At 44.0% G+C, this 23,572-nt stretch overlaps 1 protein-coding gene and 1 long non-coding RNA gene across 6 annotated transcripts in view; one reads left to right on the forward strand and one right to left on the reverse strand.

Annotated features, from left to right (window-relative positions):
• The window catches only part of SLC44A3 (solute carrier family 44 member 3), a 100,093-nt gene that overhangs the window by 47,281 nt on the left and 29,240 nt on the right, over positions 1-23,572 (forward strand). For all 4 annotated transcript variants that reach the window (XM_032867178.1, XM_032867180.1, XM_032867181.1 and 1 more), the window contains 3 exons: positions 5,895-6,060; positions 15,864-16,020; positions 18,541-18,627. In XM_032867178.1, coding sequence (XP_032723069.1) covers positions 5,895-6,060; positions 15,864-16,020; positions 18,541-18,627 — 410 coding nt within the window. The remainder of the gene's footprint in view (positions 1-5,894; positions 6,061-15,863; positions 16,021-18,540; positions 18,628-23,572) is intronic.
• LOC116873381 lies at positions 12,543-15,196 on the reverse strand. Of its 2 annotated transcripts, none has more exons than XR_004383801.1 (3): positions 14,568-15,195; positions 13,999-14,146; positions 12,543-12,573 (listed from the first exon to the last, which is right to left on the reverse strand). It is a non-coding gene; the product is annotated as an uncharacterized LOC116873381 (long non-coding RNA). The 2 variants fall into 2 exon arrangements; XR_004383802.1 differs by lacking the exon at positions 12,543-12,573 and adding an exon at positions 12,968-13,366 and having other exon boundaries at positions 14,568-15,196.

Raw genomic sequence — 23,572 nt, forward strand, 5'->3', positions numbered from 1 at the left:
AGCCCTGGGAACTAGAGATGTAGGACAGAGCCCCTAGTGAGTGGGCAGAGAGGGAATAAGTAAATATTTGTATGTCAGATGGTGATGAGTCCTACGAAGAACAATAATGCAAGACAATGACTCATGTGTTCCATCCCCCTGGAGTATGGACATCTTGAGGGCGGGGGCCATGTCTTTTTCTTTCTGGGTCTTTTACCCCAGTGTGCAGCCCCTCAGTGAGTTCAGTGAGTGTATCCTGAACCAATAGGTGAGTTCGCAGCAGCTCTGTATTAAATGAGACGTATACTTAGAAAGAACTTGGTAAATTACAGACTCAATAGCAGTGAGATTTTCTTCTCTTTTCCCTTCCTCTTCATGCTGTCAGAGCAGAAGCTGAGCCGGTGGGAGACATAGGCAAGAACGGATGTCAGGAGGACACTTGAGCCAGCTTGCTGGAAGAGGACAGTGCACAGAATGACTAGAAGGTTGAGCCCTTCCAAGTTGGACCTGCTTCCTTTGGGAAGTTATCCCCATTGGCTGGCCTGCCTTCCTTGAGAAACTGCCATGTATATGATCATGAGTATCACCTTGATCTTTTGAAATGCTTTAAAGCTTGTTTATAATATCTGGACGTATGACTAGCTTCATGATGATTTTCCCCGTTTGTATTGATGATATCCTGAAAATCATCTCCAGTCTCTATAGTAAGATATATCAGGGATATAGAATATATTAGAGATATATTTATTAGATTTATTGAGGAAGATTGAGTCATTCATTCATTTGTTCATTCAGTAAATATTTATTGAACATTTACTATATCTGACCCTGTTAAGCAGTTGCTAGAGATACAGCTTTCCTTCTAGTTTGGAAGCTAGAGGGGGGATGGGCATTAAATTAAATAAGTGAATTTTATAGTACATTAAAAGCTGATAAGTGGTATGGAGAAAATTAAAGCAGGGAGGAGGAATGAGGGGAAGTGCAATTTTAATCTTGGTGACTGGGGAGGGCTTCACGGAGAAGGTGATATGTGAGCAAAGATTTGAAGGAGGTAAGGGCAGAGCCACGAGCTATATAAAGGGAGGGACAATGTTCTTGGCAAAAGGAAGGCAAGGATAAAGGGACCAGCACGAGGCAAGGGTACTGGGGGCACAGCAAGCAGACCCGTTCAGCTGGAGTGGGGATGGTTGAGGGGTAGTGTAGGTCAGGAAGGGGTCAGAGAGAGCGTGGGGTCAAATCCTTGGGCCTTGTAGCCTTTATAGGAACTCTAGTTCTAATCTGAGGTGGGAAATCATTCCAGTTTTAAACAGAGTAGTAACATGACCTGACTTAACATTTTAACAGCAGTCATCCAGGGAAGAGATGGTGCTGGCATAATAATGGGCAAGGTGGGACAGACCAGATTCCCTGGCTGTTCTGAAGGATTTCCTGATACATTAGCAGAGGGTGTGAAGGGAGATTTAGAGATGACGCTGAGGAATGGGAGAATGAGGCTGCTGTCAGCCAAGACGGGGCAAGACTCTGAGAGCAGCATGTTAGGAGACATCATATCAGCCTTGATCGTGTTAACCAAGACAGCTTTCTGGCAGCCAGCTGGAGATGTCAAGTGGGAGGTTAGCTGTTTGAGTTTGAAGTTTCTGGAGAGGTCCCAGCTAGAGAGCCACATTTGGGAATTTGGGAGCATTTTAGAAATGGTTTTTAAAACCATGAGAGTAGAATGAGTGCAGGGAGAAGAGTGGAAATCCAAGGGCTGTTCTTTAGGGAACTTCAGAAGGATCCAGGAGCTGAGGAGGAAAACAGAAATGAGGCTGACCAGGAGCAGCCCGTGGGCCGGAGGATAAAAGGTGTGCGGCATTGGAGTGTGGGGGAAGGGCTTCAGGGATATGGGAGTGGCCTCCAGTGTGTCAAGCTAAGGCTAAGGGAGATAAGACCCAAGGGATTGAGGATGGATCACTGAATTTCGTAACAAAACTGCTTTAGAGAAGTTCGGAGGTCAGGGGTGGATCCTGATCAGAGTGGGTTTAAGGGAAAGAGGAAGAAAAGAATAGAAATGAGTAAGTAGGTACCATCTTGAGGAATTCGGCCATAAAGAGGAACAGAGGGGTGCCTGGCTGGCTCAGAAGAGCGAGCAGTGCTTGATCTCGGGGTCATGAGTTTGAGCCCCACCTTGGGTACAGAGATTATTTTAAAATAAATAAATAAACTTAAAAAAAAAAAAAACTTTAAAGAGGAACAGAGAAATGGCAAGGAAGCTGGAGAAGTAGAGTCAGGAGAAGGTTTGGTTTTTGTTTTGTTTTGTTTTGTTTTGTTTTAAGATTATTTATTTATTTATTTAACAGAAAGAAAGAGAGAGAGAGATCACAAGTAGGCAGAGCAGCAGGCAGAGAGGAAGGGAAGCAGGCTCACTGCTGAGCAGAGAGCACTATGTGGGGCTCGATCCCAGGACTCTGAGACCATGACCTGAGCCGAAGGCAGAGGCTTTAACCCACTGAGCCACCCAGGCGCCCCTGTTTTGCTTTTTAAAGATGAGAGATGGTTAATGATTCCATTAAGAGGTACATTTGAATAAAGGAAGCAGGGAGGGGAATCGCTGAAGAGCTGTCATCAGTAGATGAGGAGGAGATCCAGAGGAAGGGTTAGCCTTAGGATCACGGACAGTGTATCCCATTAAGTGGGGGTCAGGCTATGGGCTCTTGCTGACAGCAAGTAGATGTTGGAGGTAGGCCCCGGCAGAGGTTTTATGATTGCTCCTCTTTCCTCAGAGAAACCAAAAGTAAGATCATTGACAGAGAGTGACAATGGGGGGGGGGGGACCCTTAGAGGTTCAAGGAGGACTTACAAACAGTCCAGAAGAAGGGGAGATGAGTAGACAAAGCAACATGTGAGTTCCCGATAGTCACTCAGATGGTATCTTCTTTCTGATTTTTTGTTCGCGTCTTTCATATTCCCCCCATTAATGGCTAATGTCCAGCATCATTCCAACATACAGTAGATACTTAATAAATATTGTTAACTCCAGAGCTGGAATTCTCTCTACCTCTCTTTCAGTTATAGCTAACTTTGTATCGTACTCAGTTTTCCCAGGGTCTTAGCCACTTAATCCTCATAACAGCTGCATGTGCGGCATTCAAGGTCATAAGACTGGACAGGGTTGCCAAGGACGCAAGGGGTTGGTGTTAGTGTCTTCAGATTACAAGAGGTGGAACAGAGATGTTACGAAGCCCCATAACCTGCCCGAGGCTGGTCAGCCATTAGGGGTCAGTGCTGAGATACGAATCTCACCCTGTGGAACTCAAGCCCAAGGCTGTAACTACTGCCTCAGGGTTTGTCTTGTCCACCCTCTTCATCTGGACAATGAGAGAGCAAAGGCCCAGGTTGCTTATCACATGTGTCAAAAGCTGAGACTGGGACCAAGTCCTCTCCGAGTTCAGTGCCCTTTGCACCATCATCCCTGTGATCGTCATAGTTTGGGATCTATCTGAAGTCCAGTTCCCCTTAACACAAGAGTGATAGATAGCTCTAGTGTCACAGTCTTCCACAAAGCTGCTGGTCCTGATGGAGGGCTCTTGCCTGCACTGACACTGCCATCCAGGAGAGGGCAGTCTTGCGCGCATAAACGTGCCTGCCCCACCCACAGGCGGTAACCACTGTTTCCTAGGCTTTCAGCCTGAAGCCTGAGCCGCCTGATTTTTCAGATTGTTTGCTGTAAAGCAGAGGTTTTTGAGAAGTAGGTCTGTCCCCCCAAGTGGCATTTGGCAGTGTCTGGAGGCCTTTCGGGCTGTCCTAAGTGGAGGAGGGGAGGGAGGTTGCTCCTGGCATTTGTGGGCAGAGGCCAGAATGAATGCTAAACATCCCACAAGGCACAGGGCAGCCCCCCCAGCCCCAACGAGGAATTATCTGCACCAAAATGTGAATTGGTTTGTTGAGAAACCCTGCCCTAAAGGAAAGACTGAAAACAGCCCGGTACAGCTGAACCAGAGGAACAAAGAAGGTGGCGGAGACAAAGATACTCTAAAACAGCAGTGACCAGAATAACATAGGGGTTCTGCTTCTCTGGAAAATGCTGAGGGGTGGACGGCTTGTATGAACCTGGGCTTACCACTTGGGCCACTCTCCAGTCGCTATAGCCATCAGTTTGCCGAGCTGGAATGTGTGAGCGTGCCCCTGATGGTGCAGAGCAGCCAAGAAGAGAGACCGCCCCCCACGCTTAGCAGCCAGGGCTCCGTATTTACCTTTCATCTGTCAAAGCAAGCATGCCTCCTGTTCTGTGGGAACATTCTCCACCCCCAAACCATGCGTGACGTTTTAGGCCGGCGCTTGCGAAACTGCCGTCTCTCCCCAGGACCTGACCTTGCGGGAAGTAGAGTGTGCTTGTGGGCTGGCCCTAGTCATTTCTGACCTTCCATGAAGTGATTCTCCAAGTCTCCCCCGACCTGATCTACCTCAGTGCATTAGTGCATTAGTGGTGAGGGGCTCACCTCCTTTGGCGCAGGGAATGCTTTTCTGAAACACACCCATTTTGGAAAAGCATAAACATTTCTCAGTGCCATACCTGAAACAAGAGATTGCCTCCCAGGCAGGAAGAGCCCAGTGCTCAATCAAATATTAACTTCTCTGTAAATCAGGCTGCTCCACTGTTTCTCACAATGTGACTCTTGTTCAGCAGAACGCAGGGCCTAAAGCGCGAAGGCCGGCCTCAGTCCGTGGAATCCGGTTGCTTCACATCACTATTATCTTCTCCCACTTCCTCCACAGAGACGCTCATGTGAATGTCTCTAGACACAGGAATTATGAACCTAAAACCAGTTTGTAGCTAAGAAAGAAAATATGAAACAGTCCTTAAATGTCATTCAGGTTGTAGGTTTGCTAAAGACGGAAGTGCCCATCTTCTGACTTGTGATAGTTTAGGATTGTAGTTAGTATAGTTACAATAATTTTAAATACATAGTGGGAGAAACATCTGGAAATCACGCCGAGCCACGGAGCTGGGATTTGGATTTACTAAATCCAACCTGAATGGGATTGAATTGCAGAGCTTATTTGGGGCCTTCCTCAGATGAGGGTAAGTCAAACGGACTGGCCATGTAAAAGGCAGAGCCCTGTTGGGGTGACCCTCCTGGTCTGGTTTACTCTAGTATTGAGCTCCTGAAATTTAATAAAATCATTATCACATACGGAGTGAACTTTCTATGGACAAGGCCCTATATTAAGCATTTACCATGTAATCTCACTCAAATCCACCAGCAGGAAATGGGTATTATACCTAAGGAGACTAACTAGCTTACCTAGCTCAGGCTGAGATATAAACCTACGTTAACACCGAGACCCAGTAGGTATTTTAAATGCGCTAGAAGAGTTTGCCCTTGATCTGAAATGAATCCCTTAGAAATAAATGGAGAGTCTTGTCTCATTTATAAACTCTAAATTTGGGGGGTAGCAGGGTTCTAGAATATAATCCTAGCAGCTATGGTCCTAATAACAAGTTTTTTTCATCACAAAGTGGTGTGGTAGAAAAACCATAGATGTTAGGATCTAGTGTGTCAGAGTTTATCTCCTCCTTCCACTAATCATGAACGGGTGAGACTTTATGAAAGTTCCTTGGCTCTTCCACACCTCAGTGTTCATAACTGCAGAGTGGGATGAGTGTTAGAGTATAGGTCAAGTGTCTGGCAAATTGCCTACCCATCAGTCATTATGCATATGGTTATTGCTAGAACTCAGAAGTTAAACCTGTGTCCCATTTTTCTGTGTGTGCTATGAAGAGCTCAAATGAGGTTGGATGCTTCCAGCTTTACTCTGGTATCTTTGTGTCCAGGTAATGATAACAGCCTGCCATCGGAAAGAGTGGCCTAGTGAACCATCTTACGTGCTTTGGCAAACACTGGTGTAAAGCATGTTTGTGTTTTAAACTTTAGGAGCTGCACGGGTTATTGAAGGTGGCCAAGTGGAATATCAGCCTCTCATAGGCATTCGGTACATGTGGTGGTACCATTTAATTGGCCTCATCTGGACCAGCGAATTCATCCTCGCGTGCCAGCACATGACGGTAGCTGGGGCGCTGGTCACTTGCTATTTCAACAGGTAGGTCTAGCGGGTTACTGCCCTTGACTTGTCTACGTGCTTCATGTTGGGTATCATGAAAAGTACTTTGGAGTTTTAAAAGGGATTGGCAGGCATCAAAGACTCAGGTCAAATTTGGACCAGGATGCTTATTTGGTGGTGAAAAGAAATATTATACTTCAAATCTGTCGCATTTCCAAGCTCTTTCGCCTTAAGCTAGAAAATTCAGAGGGAAGCAAAACAGAGTCGTAATCCTACTGCTTAGAATTGAAAGACGTCTGAAAGGAAAGTTTGACTTATGTAAATATCCGTTCTTATTGACTTCAAACCTAAGAAAATTACTGATCTGTTTGGAACACACTGCAGTAAGTTCTGTGAGCATTCTTTTATCCTATGTAAAATGTGGAAAATGTTTTCTTGGAAAATAATTTTAAACCCTAAGGAAATTGTAGGCAACTATAAAATACAGTCTGTGTTCGTCTTGTTAAGTACTAGTGAATTAATTACTTGCTTCTTTGTTCAGCGTGATACTTATTTAAGTGTTTTCACCCCATTACCTCATCAAAATAATTGAGGACACACACACACCCGAACTTTTTACCTTTGTGTGTGTGTGTGTGTGTGTGTGTGTGTGTGTGTGTGACTCTCCACAGGGCAAAGATAAAACCACAGGCCAACTTAACAGGCCAGGACAATGACAGGGTTGGACTGAGGACAGGAAGTTTATTCCCAATAGGGCTGATCCTCCTCTGATCTCAGACCAAATGAGCAGATAAGCATGAATATTCGTGGGGGTAAGAAAGTCAAGCAGGGATGATTCATCCCAATGAGCAATTACCTCCCTACAATAAGGAGCACTGTGGGTTTTAAAACAGGGGGTGCTGTTTGGGAGCTCTCATCATTAGAGACCGTGGGATGCACACCAGGCCTAGGCCTTGGCTTTGAGAACCTCTGAGCCACTAGAGGTGGGTGGCATGTTCTGCTTGCTCCTGAGTATGGGAACAAAGATTATTCTAACCATGTTGGCCAGCAGGTGATACCTGTCTGACAATAGTGATTTTTGTGTTACCTTAGAATCACAAAACCGAAGCATTTTCAGCGGGGGCTTTTGGTTTGGACTTCTAGTGAGTGTCTACCTGGACCTCTAATCCCTCTTCCTACTCCAGCTCCCCTCCCCGCAAACCATGAAAGAATGAAGGAGGCATAAACGTACAGGGACAGTAGGAAACGACAGAGAAAAGAAATATCAACCAAATGCTGGAAGCTGAAGAGAGTATGGATGAGTAGCAACTGAGCCGACTAGACAAACCTGATCAGGCTCGTCTGTGTGTGTTGGCTGGGGGAAGAGGTGAAAGGAAGACAGGCTGATCTGGGTGAAAAAAAAAAAAAAAAAAAACTAGATGGGCAGGAATTCAAGTATAAAATGTACTTTTGAAGGTTAGTTATAGGTCTTCCTAAGGAACAGTTAAGCTCCAGGGCCCCTTCTCCAAACAGCAGGAGACAGGATCTTTGCTTTCTGGAGGGGTAAACCAGAAAGGGTCCAGACTTGGGTTTCTGGCACAGCTGAGGCTGGGTACTGGCTCTGTACTGAAAGAAGGGGACATAAGTAAAAGCCTAAATACTGAATAGTGAGGACCCCCACGGCCACCACCAAAGGGCATTCGGTGTTTCAGCTCCTAGGATGTTGACAGCCAGGTTGATATCCCCCGGCAAGAGATTAGGCGATTCTTTAGAGAAATTACCAACCCAGAGTAAAGACCCCTAGATAATGCCATATGGTGGGGGAGGGGTCCCCTAATGAAATGATTCCCTGACTGAACAGACAGTGAAACTCACCAGGCAAATGTCACCCCTCATACAGAGCCGCCAGTTCACGCTGTACTTAATTCACGCTATAGCTCCTCAGTCTTAAATAAGAATTGATAGCCATGATGATTCAACATTCACAGATAACCTCTAGTAAAGCAAAAGACCAAAATGAACAAAACAAAGGGAATTTAGGGAAAATAAAGACAATGCAGACAGCAGAAGAAAACTACAAAAAAAAAAATAGAAAAACCTGTAATATCCTCAGAACAAAGGAGTACTGCATCCATAAAATAAGTACAAAAAAAGAAAAAAGATCTCTTAGTCATTAAAAATGTGATTGCGAAAGTGGAATTTTTCTTCTGAAGGATTAAAATATAAAATTGAAGAATTTTTCCAGAAGGTAGAGCAAAAAGACAAAAAGATGGAAAATAAAGGAAGGATAAAAAGTTAGAGGATGCATTTTGGAGACTGAACATCTGACTAATATGAGTTCCAGAAATAGAGAACAAAGGAAAGAGAAAGGAGGAAGTTATCAAAGAAAATTTCCCAGAGCGAGAGGACATGAGTAAAGGGAAGATCCCAGAAGCTTCTAAGGGAAAACTAGATCACAGGCAAAGGATCTAAAACTAGAATGGGGTCTGATGTTCAACAGCCGCTCTGAAAAAGGAAGACAATAGAGCAAACTTTTCAAAGTTCTAAAGAGAGGTTATTTTCAGAACTAGAATTCTGTACCTGTTCGTGGTATCAGTCAAGGGTAAAAGAGAATAAAGTCATGTTCAAGATCGCAACATCCCAAAATATTTTGTTCCCCGTCTCCTTTCTTAGGGAGGGTGGTCTCTGAAATGAATGAGTAAGCCAGGTAGGAAACTAGGAGTTTCAGGAAATGGGATCCAACACAGTAAAAAAGAACAGGGAGTTCCCAGAAGGGTAGCTATGAAGCAAGTATAAAAAACACCCAGTCCAAGGAGGAGCAGAAGAGCAGTGGGCTCCCAGAGGCATGTCTCCAAGGGAAAAAAAAAAGAAAAAGGAAACTAAGAGAATACCAGATATGTTTGAACAAGTAGAGAAAATATTTACACTTTGATGAAGTATTTGATAAAACCCTAGAGAAACCAAGCAAATAAAAAATGTGAAACAGTTACTAACTTCAGGAAAACCCAAAAGTTGTGTAGGAAAGGAACTGTAATCAGAATACACTACTTGGTTTATACTCCAACAAAAATAAATAAATACATAATTTTTAAAAAAGAAAATACTACTTGGATCATTGCAAGTGTTACTAATGTACTGATATTGTAAACACTAAACATTGACCGAAACATACTCAGTGGTAAAAGATTGAAAGTTTTTCCTCTAAGATCAGGAGCAAGACAAGAGTGCCTGCTCTCACCGCTCCTATTCAGTATAGTACTGGGAGTCCTGGCCAGAGCAAGAAAAAGAAATAAAAGGTAACCAAATCAGAGAGGAAGAAGTAAAATGTCTTTGCAGATGATACGATCTTATAAATAGAAAAAACCTAAAACCTCCACTAAAAACTATTAAAACTAATCAGTGGATTCAGTAAAGTTGCAGGATACAAAACATACCAAAAGCAGTTGCATTTCTAGAACAACAAAATATCTGAAAAATAAAACAATCCCATTCACAATAGCATCAAGAACAATAAAATACTTAGGAATAAATTTTCCCATTTCACAGGTTGACTTTCATTTTGTGGGTTGTTTTTTGAGTTTTGTTTTGTTTTGTTTTGTTTTTAATTTTTGGTTTGTTTTTACTGTGCAGAGCTTTTTATTATCACTTATTAATTTTTGCATTTGTGGCTGTGCTTTTATGTCATATTCCAAAAATTATTGCCAAGGCCAATGTCAGGGAGCTTTTTCCCTATGTTATCTTTAGTTTAATGGTTTCAGTTGCTATGGTTCAGTCTTTAAACCACTCCAAATTAATTTTTGTGAGTAGTGTAAGATAAGGGTGTAATTTCATTCTTCTGTATGTAGCTATCCAGTTTTCCCAACACCATTTATTAAAGGACTATTCTTTTCCCTTTCTGGGCTCTTGATTCTGTTCCACCAATCTATATGTCATTTTTATGCCAGTGCCGCACTGTTTTGATTACTACCCCTTTGTAGCGTAATTCAGTGTGATGCCTCCAGCTGGTTCTTCTTTCTCATGACTGCTTTGGCTGTTTAGGATCTTTTGTAATACCATACAAATTTTTAAAACTGCCTTTTCTTTTTCTGTGAAAAATGTCATTGGAATTTTGATGGGCAGTGCATTGAATCTATATATGGCTTTGATAGTATGGATATTTTAATAATATGAATTCTTCTGATTCATGAACACAAAATATCTATTTGTGTCTTCTTCAGTTTCTTTCATCAAAGTCTTGTAGTTTTCAGGGTATAGATTGTTCATCTCCTCTGCACAGTAAAAAACAAAACAAAACAAAACAAAATGAAAGGCAACCTATGAAATGGAAAAAAATATTTGTACATCATATATCTCATAAGAAGTTAATATCCAAAATATATAAAGAACTCATATAATCCAATAACGACAAAAACTCCACTAAAGGGGTGCTTGGGTGGCTCATTGATGCAGTGTCTGGCTCTAAATTTTGGCCTATGTCATGATCCCAGAGTCATGAGATCAAGCCCCAGACTGAACTCCACACTTGTGGAGCCTGCTTAAGATTCCCTTCTCCCTCTCCTACTGCCCCTCTACTCCATATCCTACTCATGCATGCTCTATTTTTCTCTCTCTCTAAAAAAATAAATAGGGGCTCCTAGGTGGCTTAGGTAAGCATCTGATTTCAGCTCAGGTCATGATCTGAAGGTCCTGGGATCAAGCCCTGAGTCAGGCTCCCAGTCAGCGGGGAGTTTGCCTATCCCTCTGACCCTACCCCCATGCGTGCTCTCCCTCTGTCTCTCTCAAATAAATAACATCTTTTTTTTTTTAAGATTTTATTTATTTGACAGAGAGAGATCACAAGTAGAGAGAGAGAGAGAGAGAGAGAGAGGAGGAAGCAGGCTCCCTGCCTAGCAGAGAGCCTGATGTGGGACTCGATCCCAGGACCCTGAGATCATGACCTGAGCTGAAGGCAGAGGCTTAACCCACTGAGCCACCCAGGCAGCCCCCATAAATAACATCTTTAAAAAAGAAGATAAGCAAAGGGGTCCTGAGTGGCTTAGGCAGTTGGTTTCATCTCAGGTCTCAATCTCAGGCTCGTATAGAGCCCAGCGTCGGGCTCCTCACTCAGCACAGAGTCTGCTTGAGATTTTCTGCCTCTCCCTCTTTCCCTCTGCACTTCCCACCCACTTACATGAGCACGCTCTTCCTCTCTTTCTCAAATAAAATCTTTCAAAAAAAGGAAACAAGAAATATACAGATTTAATACATAAATAAATAAAGTTCACCTTTTTAAAAAAATCCAGTTAAAAAATGGGCAGAGGAACAACATACATTATCTTTCCAAAGAAGACATACAAATAACCAATAGGTACATGAAAAGGTGTTCAGCATCACTCATCATCAGGGAAATGCAAATCAAAACCACAAGGAGATATCATCTCACACCTGTTAGAATTGATGTCATCAAAAGACAAGAGATAACAAGTGTTGGCAGGGGTGTGAAGAAGAGAGAACCCCTGTGCACTACAGGTGGGAATGCAAACTGGTGCAGTCACTATGGAAAACAGTATGGAGCTTCCTCAAAAAATTAAAAATAGAACTACCTTATGACTCAGCAATCCCACTTCTAGGTATATATCCAAAGGAAATGAAAATAGGATCTCAAAGAGATATTTGCACTCCCATGTTTATTGCAACATTATTCACAATGCCAAGCTATGGAAACAACCCACATGTTGATCAAGTATCAACAGATGACTAAATAAAGAAGATGTGGTACCACACACACACACACACACACACACACACACACAATGGCATTTTAATCATCCATGAGAAAGAAGAAAATCTTGCCATTTGTGAAAATGTGGATGGACCTTGAGGGCATTGTACTAAGCGAAATAAGTCAGAGAAAGATAAATACTGTAATATGCAGAATGTAAAAAAGCCAAAATGGTAGAAACTTAGCAACAGTAGAGTGGTAACTAATAGGGCTTGGGGTTGCAGCTGCGGGAAATGGCCAGATGCTGGTTAGAGGGTACAGACTTCAAGTTAGCATGAATAAGTTCTAGGGATCTAATGTCCGGCATGGTGATGGTGGTTAATAAGACTGTATCATATACTTGACAGTTGCTGAGAGAGTAGAACATAAATGCTCTTACCACAATAAAGAAATGTAATTCTGTGACGTAAGGGAGGTGTTAGCTAGTGAAGTGTTAGCTAGTGCTGTGGTGGTAACCATTTTGCAATATATCAAATCAACACATCGTACACCTTAAACTTACAGAATGTCTTATGTCAATTATATCTCAATAAAGCAGAGGAAGAACTCTAAAAACTTCAATATAAATCTATTGATAAGAAAGAGAGAATGGGAAAATGTTTAGGTTGTATAAGATAAACAATTGACAGACATGTTTCAAAGTGAGAAGTCGGGCACCTGGGTGGCTCAGCCAGTTGAGTGTCTGACTCTCTGTTTTGGCTCAGGTCATGATCTCAGGGTCGTGAGATGAAGCCCCACACTGGCCTCCGGCTGCTTGTGGAACCTGCTTGGGATTCTCTCTCTCCCTTTCCTTCTGCCCCTCCCCACCACCTCTAAAAAAAAAGAGTGAGAATTCAGTAGACAATATCAGAAGCAGAAAAAAATACATGGCAGAAAGAACATGTAATTTGGAAGTGTGGGGGAAGTTACAGAAGAAATAGCTAACGTATGACCTCTAGGGAAAGAAAATGAGCAGTGGGGAAAGCAAACTCCTGTCTTCTCTCATTAGCCTCGTGCTATTTGACTTAAGATATTTACATACTACTTTGATAAAAACAAAATGTATGTCGACTAACTTAGAGCACTATTTCTTTATTAAGGAGTTCTGCTTTCTTTTTTACATGGTGCCAAATTTTGGAAACCTTAAGGTTTTTCCTCATCCCACGGTTGACAAGATCTCATGCGTTCATCTTTGTCATGCATGTAAGCATCGTGAGAGATAAGACATCACACAGAGACCATCAAGTGTCAGGATACAGTGACCTGTAAAATTTCTCTTTTACAACCATTCACTTGAAGAGGGGTCCACAGAGAGCCATAAAGATGTGGCTAGGGGTGGTGAGAGAAAGGAACTAGAACTGTTCAGCTTGGAGAAGGGACGCTTGAGGCATGACTTCATCATCCATTTCAGATATTCCAGAGATGGTTTCCAGCTGCTCTCGACTGGCTGAGAAGGCAGCGAGGGGATTGGGTGAATAGCTGAGCCTGTGGGATTTAGGCGGGAGACAGATGGGTTTCCTAACCCCAGTCAGCGTCACTGGGGACGGCTACAGAATCCTGTTCTTCATAATAAAGACAATCTCCTTTTTCTGGAGGGTTGGAAAGATGGACCATATGGTGATGTTGCTGAAAGAAACAAGGATGGTCTCTTCGGGGACCACACAGCACCCCTTTGCTGGGGACCGGATTTATACTGGCGGCCGTCCCTCCCATTCAGGCTGGTCCTTGTCCAGGAGCCTCTGCACAGAGTTACACCCTCACACTGTTGCTGAGTCCTCAGCCCTTGGCCGGAGCCACCTGCAGCTGACACTTGCCTCTGGGACCCTGAAGTTGCTTGCTTGGCCTGATGCCGTGTTGTCTGAGGGACGAGTGGTTGCCGCACAACCCTAGTGGGCTGTGACCCAAAGCCGCCACAGGACCCAGATGGAGGGGACGGTTAGAGCCTCTGCTTGGCGCCTTGAGTTGCTGTGGTGTCCTGGGATCCGGCTTCCACAGGACAGCCACAAGTTTAAAAAAGAAGGGGACGCCAGGTCCCGGGGCCAGGCGGGGGAAGCATCCTAGAGTCACCTACGCTCTCACTCTCACCAGGTCTTCCTTATGCCACTGCCACAGAAGTGGGGTGGAAGGTGCTGCACATGCAGTATGCCCTGGGGACACAGGGCAGACCTGCCAGGAGGCCCCGGCTTCCTCAGTCAGCCCCAGGTTGCCTGACACGCCCAGCGCTGCATTGCCCTCCCTCAAGCCAGTTCTCAGAATACCGTGAAATCCAGAGATGAGTATCATTTTAAGCTTCATCGGATATAATGAGGTCCTCTTCCTGAGGGCAGGTTCTGCTGCTTGTGAAGGAGGCAGAGATGAAGGTCGTGGCCACAAACACAGCCGGGGAGGCATGGCAGGGCATGTTACCTTTGAACATGGAGAAAGGTCTAAGAAGAGAAGGTGGAGGCCTCAGAGACACTCTACTTGTTTAACCCTTTTCTGTAGGATGATTTCTAATTGGGGGCATGTGAGGGGGGTGTATTTAATGACTCCTGTCTCTACGAGCCAGACTGAGTTAGTAGGGCCTTCTTTTTAAGTTGTTTCTCTCATCACGTGATAACCCAACTTCTGGAACTGAGGCATCTTCTTCCAACCAAGCCCCAGAGAGCCTCGAGTGACAACCAGAGTGTGTCACAGACTACAGCAGTCATGCCGCTGCCTGAAATGGTTGATCCCCTCCCAAGGAAATGTTCTCAGAACGAGGATACTGAAGCCGAGACTTCAACACCCGGAGGACCAGACCCCAGAGCCCCCCTCACAGTGGCCTGTGAATCACTTGTTTCCCTACCAGATGGAAAGCAGGTGCTGTCCTCTTTTCCCTGTATCCTCTCGACGCTCTAATAAGTTCTAAGGCACGTAAATCTCCTAAAAGGAAAAGTAAACATTCTTCCTTTAAAAAAAAAAAGCTGAGGAAAGGGAAAAACCATGTCAGAGTTTCCTGGCCGATACCACTGTTCTAGTTATCAGACCAGCATGAATTCATATCAGCAATAGTTTCCCTGGTATTTCCTATTTTCAGTAATACTGAGTTGAAACACACATCATCCTTTTTGTGGGGCGACTGGATCATGGGTCCTCTGCTCCCAATAGGACTTTCGGGTTCTCCTTTCCTTCCTGGATGATTTCAGTAACAGCAAAATACAGCCCTTTTGCCAGCTCTTGAGACATTTCTGGCCACATTCCGTTTTCTCCCTCAAAACCTAGGCTCTTGTCAAAACCTTAATTCATAGTGACTTATTAGCAACCAGAGCGAGTTGTAGCATAATCCATTATGAAGTAACCAAGCTTCACTTGAATCAGAGGTGGCTTCTCGGAAAGGGCCTCATTTTCTAGAACTGGCACCAGCGGGAATTGAGAGGGTCAGGGGAGGGGTGGCGCCAGCCCTCCCTCCTTTGTTTTATCTTTCAGGTTTGGGGTAGGGTGAAGGCTGTGCCCATTCTGTTCTTTTTCACTTTTTGTTTCCCCTCTGCTTGGGAAACTGGCTTTTGCGTTCTTGGTTGCTGTGTCATGACACGTTCCACAAATGATTTACACTGAAGTGACCTTTAAAGAGCAGAGTAGAAATCAGCTGGATTTTAGGAGCCTTGAGCAGTGCGGGAGCCAGAACTTTCTGTCCCTTTCACGTCAAGCTGGAGCTCACTGGTGTCCCTGTGGCTGCCCTTCCTGGTCACATGATTTGGTGGTGATTTTAATCACCAAGCCAATGCTGGCAATTTTTACATATGTAATGTAGACCTTGGAAATGATTATATAATTAAACTTCTGAAAGGGAAAATGAGATTAAGAGAAAACTTACAGGATTTGGGGACAGGGAGGCATAGTAAAGAGGGAAGATTGTTTATTTTCATTCCTCAGTATTTTTTTTTTTAATTTTCCATTTTGTTTATTTGTAGCATTGAGTGGCATGACAAGAAGTCAGTCCAAGAAATAATTTAACCTTCGCTATCAATGAGTATGAAAGTTTTGCCAAATGCTTATTGTGTTACTGCTTATTGCATTTATAAATCATCACTGTTGATAATTTGAACCAGAGAAGTTTTAAATGGTGTTTTTTAAGTGCTGTCTTTTTTTCCTCTCTTCCCAGAAATAAAAATGACCCTCCTGATCACCCAATCCTTTGGTCTCTTTCCATTCTTTTCCGCTACCATCAAGGAACAGCCATAAAAGGGTCATTTTTAATCACTGTGACAAGGATTCCAAGAACCATCCTCATGTACATTTCCAGCGCTCTGGAGGGCAAGGTAAGGCTGTCCCTAAGTGCAGAGGGCAGAGGGTGTTGTGGGGGGCAGAAAAGGTAATCACTGGGCAGCTGCAGCAGGTCCCAGGACAGGAGTGTGGACCCGCGGCAGTGGCCATTGTTTGTGTGAACACTTATCCTGTTTTTTGGGTATTTTTTTAAGTAAAAAAATATACTATGAGACAGGAATAATATTTGTTTGTTTCTCTTTTAAAGCTAAAATATTCCTTTTCTGTTTCCTAGACGGTGCTGTGGGAAGTGACTGGTGTGGGGTGGGGAGAGTGGTTTTAATAAGTGAGTGTGAGAGAGAATGTGTGTGTGCGTGCGCACGCATGTGTGTGTATGTGAGAGAGAGAAAGGGAGAGAAAATGTGCTTAAGAGTGAGAAGTGGACAAGCTGACCTAAATCTTAGCTCAAAAGACAGAAAACTGTAGGGCTTTTGTGCCTGGGGGTTTTTCTCCTCCCTGGTTTTTATTTCCATGCACATTTGGTTATGAATGCCAGTGGAAACCAGAACACCAGGAAAACAGCTGTTCTCATGGTATTTCTGGCTTGCCAAACAAGGGAAGTCTGGACTTTTCCCAACTTTTCTATTCTCACACAATGTTAATCCCTTATCCACCCCCACCTCAGTGTTTGTGACTTGATCAGAGTTTCACAAGTTTACCTGATTCCAACCTTTTGGACGTGGGTATGTGTCCTTACTAAAGGACATATGAATTGGGGAAATTCTACACGTGGATTTATTCCTATATTTTAAAATTGTTTGATGTTTTTAAGTGTCTAATCAAGGCTTAAGATTGGTATATGAATTAGGAATAATGGATTGAATTTCACATAAAGCTATCTAGCTTCCTTATCATGAAATACATGCTAAGGACTTGCCCTGATCATAGAGTATTTTCTTGTATTTCTATTGAAAGATTGCCCTGTAGATACTAATATGTGCCCACATTAAAAAAGAATCAAGTTTGACTTTTTTTGGAAATAAATCCTATAGTGAGATTCTCAGGGCTACATTTCAAGCGATGGAAAAATGTATGCATTTTGGTGACTTGCAGAGGCATTCCAGTTCCAAGCCAAACCTAGCTACTCTGGCTCCTGCATTTTGTACTTTGATCCTTCAATTTCAAGAAAGATTTTTTTTTTTAAGGATTTTATCTATTTATTTGACAGAGAGAGAGATCACAAGTAGGCAGAGAAGCAGGCAGAGAGAGGCGGGGAGGGTGGGGGAAGCAGGCTCCCCGCTGAGCAGAGTCCGATGCTGGGACCCTGGGATCACGACCTGAGCTGAAGGCAGAGGCTTATTAACCCACTGTGCCACCCAGGCGCCTTCAAGAAGGACTTTTTTAAAGAGTAGAACATATTTCTATTTTAAATATATTCATTATATGCATTGGCAATAGATAATCACAAATTAATGAGCACTAGGGAACCTTGCCATCCTTCTTAGAGCTAGTCTCCTTAAACTCTGGGCCATCAGCCTTCCATCAATCTAAAAGAGGTGTTAGTGACTGGTCTCTCTGGCAGGGGTCCAAAAGGTTATTTATCACTTCTGAGATCCCAGAAGGATCAGGGGGCCAAACTCCCCTTTCATGATCTCCCTGCTTTCTTCAGTTAAAAAGACATGGTTTTCCCCACACTGTGTCTACTACTTAAACACTTCTCACCACTGCTGTGTGATCTTTCCTACATGAAATGGCTCATTCACAACCACAGCCAGGCTGAAAAGTGTCCAGATCAAGTTTCATCCAATTGAGTTAACACTGGGACAAGAAAATGTCCATATAAGGCTGAGTTACTTCTGGGGTCTTCAAGAGAGGACTATTTTCAGGATTGTTTAAAGGGATTTTTTTGTTGTTTGTTTTTTTAACTCTGGGCAGTCAGTGGGTCACATTCAATCGCCCCTCCTCCAAGAGTTTTATTCACTCTTGAGCTATGCATATGTCCAAATTACATGTCAAAGGGCTAATTTGTCCCTTGAAATTTAGCCCTAAAAAATCTCTGTATGGAATTATTTTTTTTCTGCAAAGAAAGTTAAACTTGATTCCTTTTTTTATATGGGCACATAATTAGTATCTACAATGTATTATTTGTTTCACGGTCTTTAGGTAGTAGATTTTTTAAGAACACAAACTGGTTTGAAAAAGCAAATTTTATCACTGACAACACTTAGGGGAAGATGGAAAGAGTTGTTTGTTTGGTTTTTTTGAACTAGAACCGGAAAGCCTAGTTTACCTTTGCTAGTAAATATGGACTAACCCATTTCTGGTTTTGCTGAGGTCACCAGCAGTCATCAGAAGGTAAGCCCACAGAAGAGAAGCTTCACCCTCAGCGATAATCATGGTAATAATCAGTAGTAGTAGTAGCATGTGCAGAATGGAAGGACGTTTCCCACACCACGTACCTCCCCAGGTACATAAATCTCCAAGTTAGAAACTTGGACTATGTGTCTGTAGAAACTGCCTGCTTCTTTCTTTCTGTATTTCTGACTCTGTTTGTTTGGTTCTGATCCCAACTCCAGCAGCGTGGTCCATGGTCCAGATGTGTGTGCAGACACTGCTTCTGCTGTTCCTGGTGTCTGGACAAATGCCTGCACCAGTTCAACCAGGTACGTCTTCTGCCGCATGCCCCGAGGATACACAGAGGGGCCCTCCAGTGGACTCCATCTCTTAGGTCAGGGGTGGGCAAATTTTTCTGGGCAAGGCCAGATTGTAGGAATATTTCAGGCATGGGGGCCATTCAGTCTCAGTTGTAACTATTCAACTCTGTCGTGGTAGTAGGAAGGCAACCACAGACCAAGTACAAATGAATGGGCATGACTGCATTCCAGAAACCTTTATGGACACTGAAATGTGAATTTCATGTCATTTTGAGCTGTCAAAAAATGTTGTTATTCTTTTGACCTTTTTTCCAACCGTTTTAAGAATGTGGAAGTTATTCTTAGCTTTGACCAGAGGAAAACAGGCTGTCTGATGGATCTGACTTCTGAGCTATAGATTATAGAGGTCATTAAAGCCATTCTTCCAATTCTGAAAGAAATGTGTTTCCCTTCTCAGAAATTAAAAGGGGAGGAGTTTTTAGAAATTCTAGCATAATGAGTATGTGTCAACTGAGAGCTAATTGTCAATGTCTTCTTTAAGAACTGTATGTAATTTTCCTGAAATAGGAAAAGAATTGCTTGTCTGATTTTTATATATTTCGCCAGCTTTTGCCTTTCAAGCTATAAATATTCCTTTAAAAATCAGAAAAAATTACATACTGCAGTTGTTTGGATTTCACATTTTTTTCTCGAGTCTTTCAAATCGATGGACACTTAAGTATATGTTATGCTTTTCTGTAGATAATTTCAGAAATTAATAGCCCTCAGCCAAATTTACAGAAAGCAGTATTTTTCTAAGTCTGCTTTTATAATTTAAAAGTCCACAGAAATCTCACTTAGCAAAGTATTTCTTATTATTGCCCCTCTTCCTAATAAATATACAGCCAAAGTAAAAGGACTAATTAGACCATCTGTGTTTAACATCTTACTATAAGTGGTTTTAAAAATACCTTTCATTGTTCAGGGGTAAGTGTGGTCTTAATAGTGTAAAGCTCTATTTTTGAGGCACTAAAGAATCCTGAGTTCATTTTAGAGTGTATTTTGTTTTCATTCGGTTTGCTTTAAGCCAGCATAAAGCATAGTAAAATATCATAGTACCTGGGCCACTGGGGGGCTCAGGTGGTTAAGTGTCCACCTTCTGCTCAGGTCATGATCTTGGGGTCCTGGCATCCAGTCCTGCATTGGCCTCGCTGCTCAGTGGAAAGCCTGCTTTCTCCTTGCCTTCTGCTGTTCCCCCTGCTCATGCTCTCTCGCTCTTTCTCTCTCTCAAATAAATAAAATTAAAAAGTAGTTAGCCCCTTTCAGAATAGTGAGTTGTATAGCAAGTGAAACCAGACCCTATGAATGTCTTATTTATCATGGATGTGATATGCCAGCTTCTCTCTTCCTAGAACTGTGTACACACATCCAGACACCAACTTAGTCTGCAAAGATTTTGAGATGCATGACAAAAATATACTCTGATAAAATATATCTGGTCATGAAAATCAAGGCTAAGAAACATGATAAACTAGAAAGATGAAAGCAATGGGACCACTGATACCCAAATATGCTGGCCACATGGTCCCATAAGGCCCTAAAGTTGATTTGCCATCCCCTCTCACTGTGTATGTAAATTTACCTCCTTTCTCTGTTGCTCCTTCACTCACGGAAGCCTGGGGGTTCCTTGTGGGTGCCAGGAACCACCCCTTCAGGAGAGGAGAGCAGGGGTGAGGAGGCAGAAGTGTGGGCCGTACCTCCACCACTTTACCCTGGCTTCCACGCAGAGCAGTGCCGCTCCCATCGGAGCTTGGAGTGGGATTCCACGGAAGGTTTCAGTTGAAGACAGGGCAGTGCTGCTAAACCATATTTGTTAGCCACTGTCCTGCACCTTGTTTCTGCTGCTCTCCTCCGCCTTGTTATCCTGTATACTCTGCGCTCTGAAATTCCACCAGCTGTTAGGAACCCACTCCCCTTTCTTTCCCTTGGGAGTTCAAACTATTTCAAAGATCCTAAGTAGCCTCCGTGTTAGCCACACCTTAATTACCATTATAAAGAACTAGGGACCTTTTACCAGATGTTCAGTGAGAGTGACTGACCCTGAACCACAAAAAGACCCCACTGGCTTGGATTTAGCCCATGATGCATCCGTGTTGCAGACAGGGCTGGGGCCTTCAGATTCCGGTCATGGGGCTGGTACAGTAGGCTTCAGCATGAACCAGCTGTCAGAGTGTCTTTCATTGTGGTGGCCCCCGCAGGACCCAGCAGTCCAGGCCAACACAGGCCCTGCGGGGAGGTCTGCTGGTTTGAGAGGGAGAAAGGCGGGGAAAGCGTGGAGAAGGAAGAGAGAAGAATGATGTGAATGCTGATAGGGAGGAAACAGTCCCCTCTAGTCTAAATCCACTCCTGGAAAACAGAGAAAAATAAAGATTTTAAGAATAAAGATAATCACCGTATAATGGTGGTCAGAGCTGTTGATCTCACTGGGCAAAAGGCAAAGGGAAGGGAGCCTGAAGTGAGAAGGAATTTAGATTAGCCTTTTGAAAAATCTCCTGGCACTGTCACAAGTTCCTGGGGGAAGATTTCTCTGGAAATCTGATTTTAAAACGCTGCGACCTATTTTACTGGCCTTGTTTAGTGGTATCGGAGCTGGGAGATGCTGAAAGAGAATGAGACCCATTTGTTACCATTAGAGCCCAGATGCTCTTCTTTACTTAGCATCAAGAAGCCGGTCGTGTTTCACCGCTGCTGCTTAAAAAGCCCGATTCATCTTCCCCAGCCCCGGGAGGGAGGCAGGTGGCAGTCGCTGCATTCTTACAGACCTCCTACCTAAGGCTGCACAGTGACTCATTTGCAGACCGGGAGACCAAGCCCCACATGTCATCATGTCTCATGACTTGTCTCTCCACCGTAAAGACCAAATACGTGTACACCTGAAAAAGTGACGTGGGCACACCTCCCACATTTATCCAACACCTATGTGCTTGTTTATGCTGTATTCAAACCATCTGAACCCGGGCTTGAAAGGGAAGGGGACTGTGGTGACAGAAAGCCAACACACAGCAAGCTGACGAGCTAGCCTGAGGAAGGGGGTGACAGTGGGAGACATTCCCGTGAGACCTTTATGTCAGTGCAGAGAGGCGCACGTTTGGTGCTGGAACGGGGACTGCGGAAGTTCAGCAAGGAGAATCTTGGTAATGAGGAGAGGTTTCCTCGAAGACATTGCATTTGTCCTAGAGCAGAGCATTTGTCCTAGAGCCCTGACCACCCACTGGAGGTCATCAGCTGAGAAGGGCAGCAGGAGCCCTGGGCTTTCTAGCATTCACTGTGCTCCCAGCCATGTACTGAACACTTTCCTGCCTTCACATCAGTCCTTCGTTTTCCCCCACAGCCCTTTGAGATAGAATCTCCAATTGATAGATAAGGCTTGAGAGAGCACATAGCCAGTAGCAGAACTGGGGTTTAAATCCGTATCTGCTTTGCCTCCAGGACCCAAGCCCTTCACCAGTAAACATTGTTAAACAAGGGGAGAGGAAGACACAAGTACTGTCTGTGGTACTCTCTCAGGCGCCTGTCCCTGTCAGGGGCCAGGCCCATGAGTTTGCTGACACTTGAGCAAATACTTTTATGGGGCAAATTTTTGTGGAGGAGGACAGGAAAGATGTAGGGGCATTGAAAGGGTGAAAGGTGAATCATGCAGTTATAGATCCAGAAAAGGCTTGTCAGTGGGGTCAGGGCCCACCTTCTCCCTTCAGGCAAGTCAGTGTCAAAGCTTCTGGGAGGCTGGGCTGGGCTGTTCTCAGAGATTTTCAGTCAAGGAGATCCTGTAGCCTCCCGCTCCCTCCCAGCGCGTTCCAGGATCCTGACTGAGAAGTTCCCCTGTGGGGCTCTGCAGGCTAACGCAGTGGCAGGAATGACACACCTCTTACTTCTTAGTGTGTCCGCTAAGTTTCTCATGGAAATGTCTCCCTAGGTACACATCTCTTGTCCATTGATGACACAGATGTCTGTCCTAACTCTGATGTTAGTTCTAATTTAGATCGGTGTGCCTCCAAGTCTGAAATCCACGGGTGGGCAACAAGGCTCTTCCTGATGATTCCCCACTGACCTGAACATTCCAGACTGTTCTTTCTTCAATTCTTACAGGCAAAATTGCATGGGTTTTCATTTTCTTCTGCAACCAAGAGCTATTAACTGATCAGTAAAGTACATAGTGTGTTACTAAAGCTTACTAAAATGTGCTATTTATGAGCTAAAATTGGTGTTTTACTTCATTTCCTGAGGACTCAAATTCAGTACTCTGTCAAGACGTCAGGCACCACAGCTATGCCTGGCAATGCTGCAGAGATTGTGAATGTGGGCACACAGAGTTGGGATTAGTAACCTGGCGAAGGAACGCTTTGCTGTGGGCATACCCCCAGCCTCGCTGTGGGCCGGCTCCATTGTTCCGTTGCAGTTATTATTGTCTTAATTAACATTTTACTTCTGTTGACTCTTTGGCTCTTGTTTAACTCCTCGTCTTTTCATCATGTTGAGAATCGCATTCCTCTTCAGTCGTTTGTTCTGGCACCAGAAGTGGGGATGGGCATGGGAAGAGACCTGTGGGCGGAGGGCGAACAATTTGAGAGTGACTGTTTCCACTCCATCTCTCCCGGGAGGAGCTCCTCGGTGAAGCCGGCTCTGGTCAGGTGCAGCAGCCTCGCAGAGTGGGGACGTGTGAACCGCATGTTTTTCCAGCTTTTTTCACATCATACCTCTTATCCATGCTGAGGACTTGCCCTGGGGTCACAAAGAGCCACGAGCGATGGTTGACGTTGCCCAGATCTCCAGCCTTCAAGTCCTGCACATGGGAGGTCATCTAGCCACACCCCCCTTGCAGCGGTGCTCCCAGGACTCCTGTCCCACAGCCAGGGGAGCAAATCCGTGACATTCCTGGTAACCAGATGCTGGTGAGACGCCGTCACCCTTGTCAGTC

Source organism: Lontra canadensis, unplaced genomic scaffold (assembly GCF_010015895.1).
Source record: "Lontra canadensis isolate GAN:19392208 unplaced genomic scaffold, GSC_riverotter_1.0 scaffold33, whole genome shotgun sequence".
Lineage (NCBI taxonomy): Eukaryota > Metazoa > Chordata > Mammalia > Carnivora > Mustelidae > Lontra > Lontra canadensis.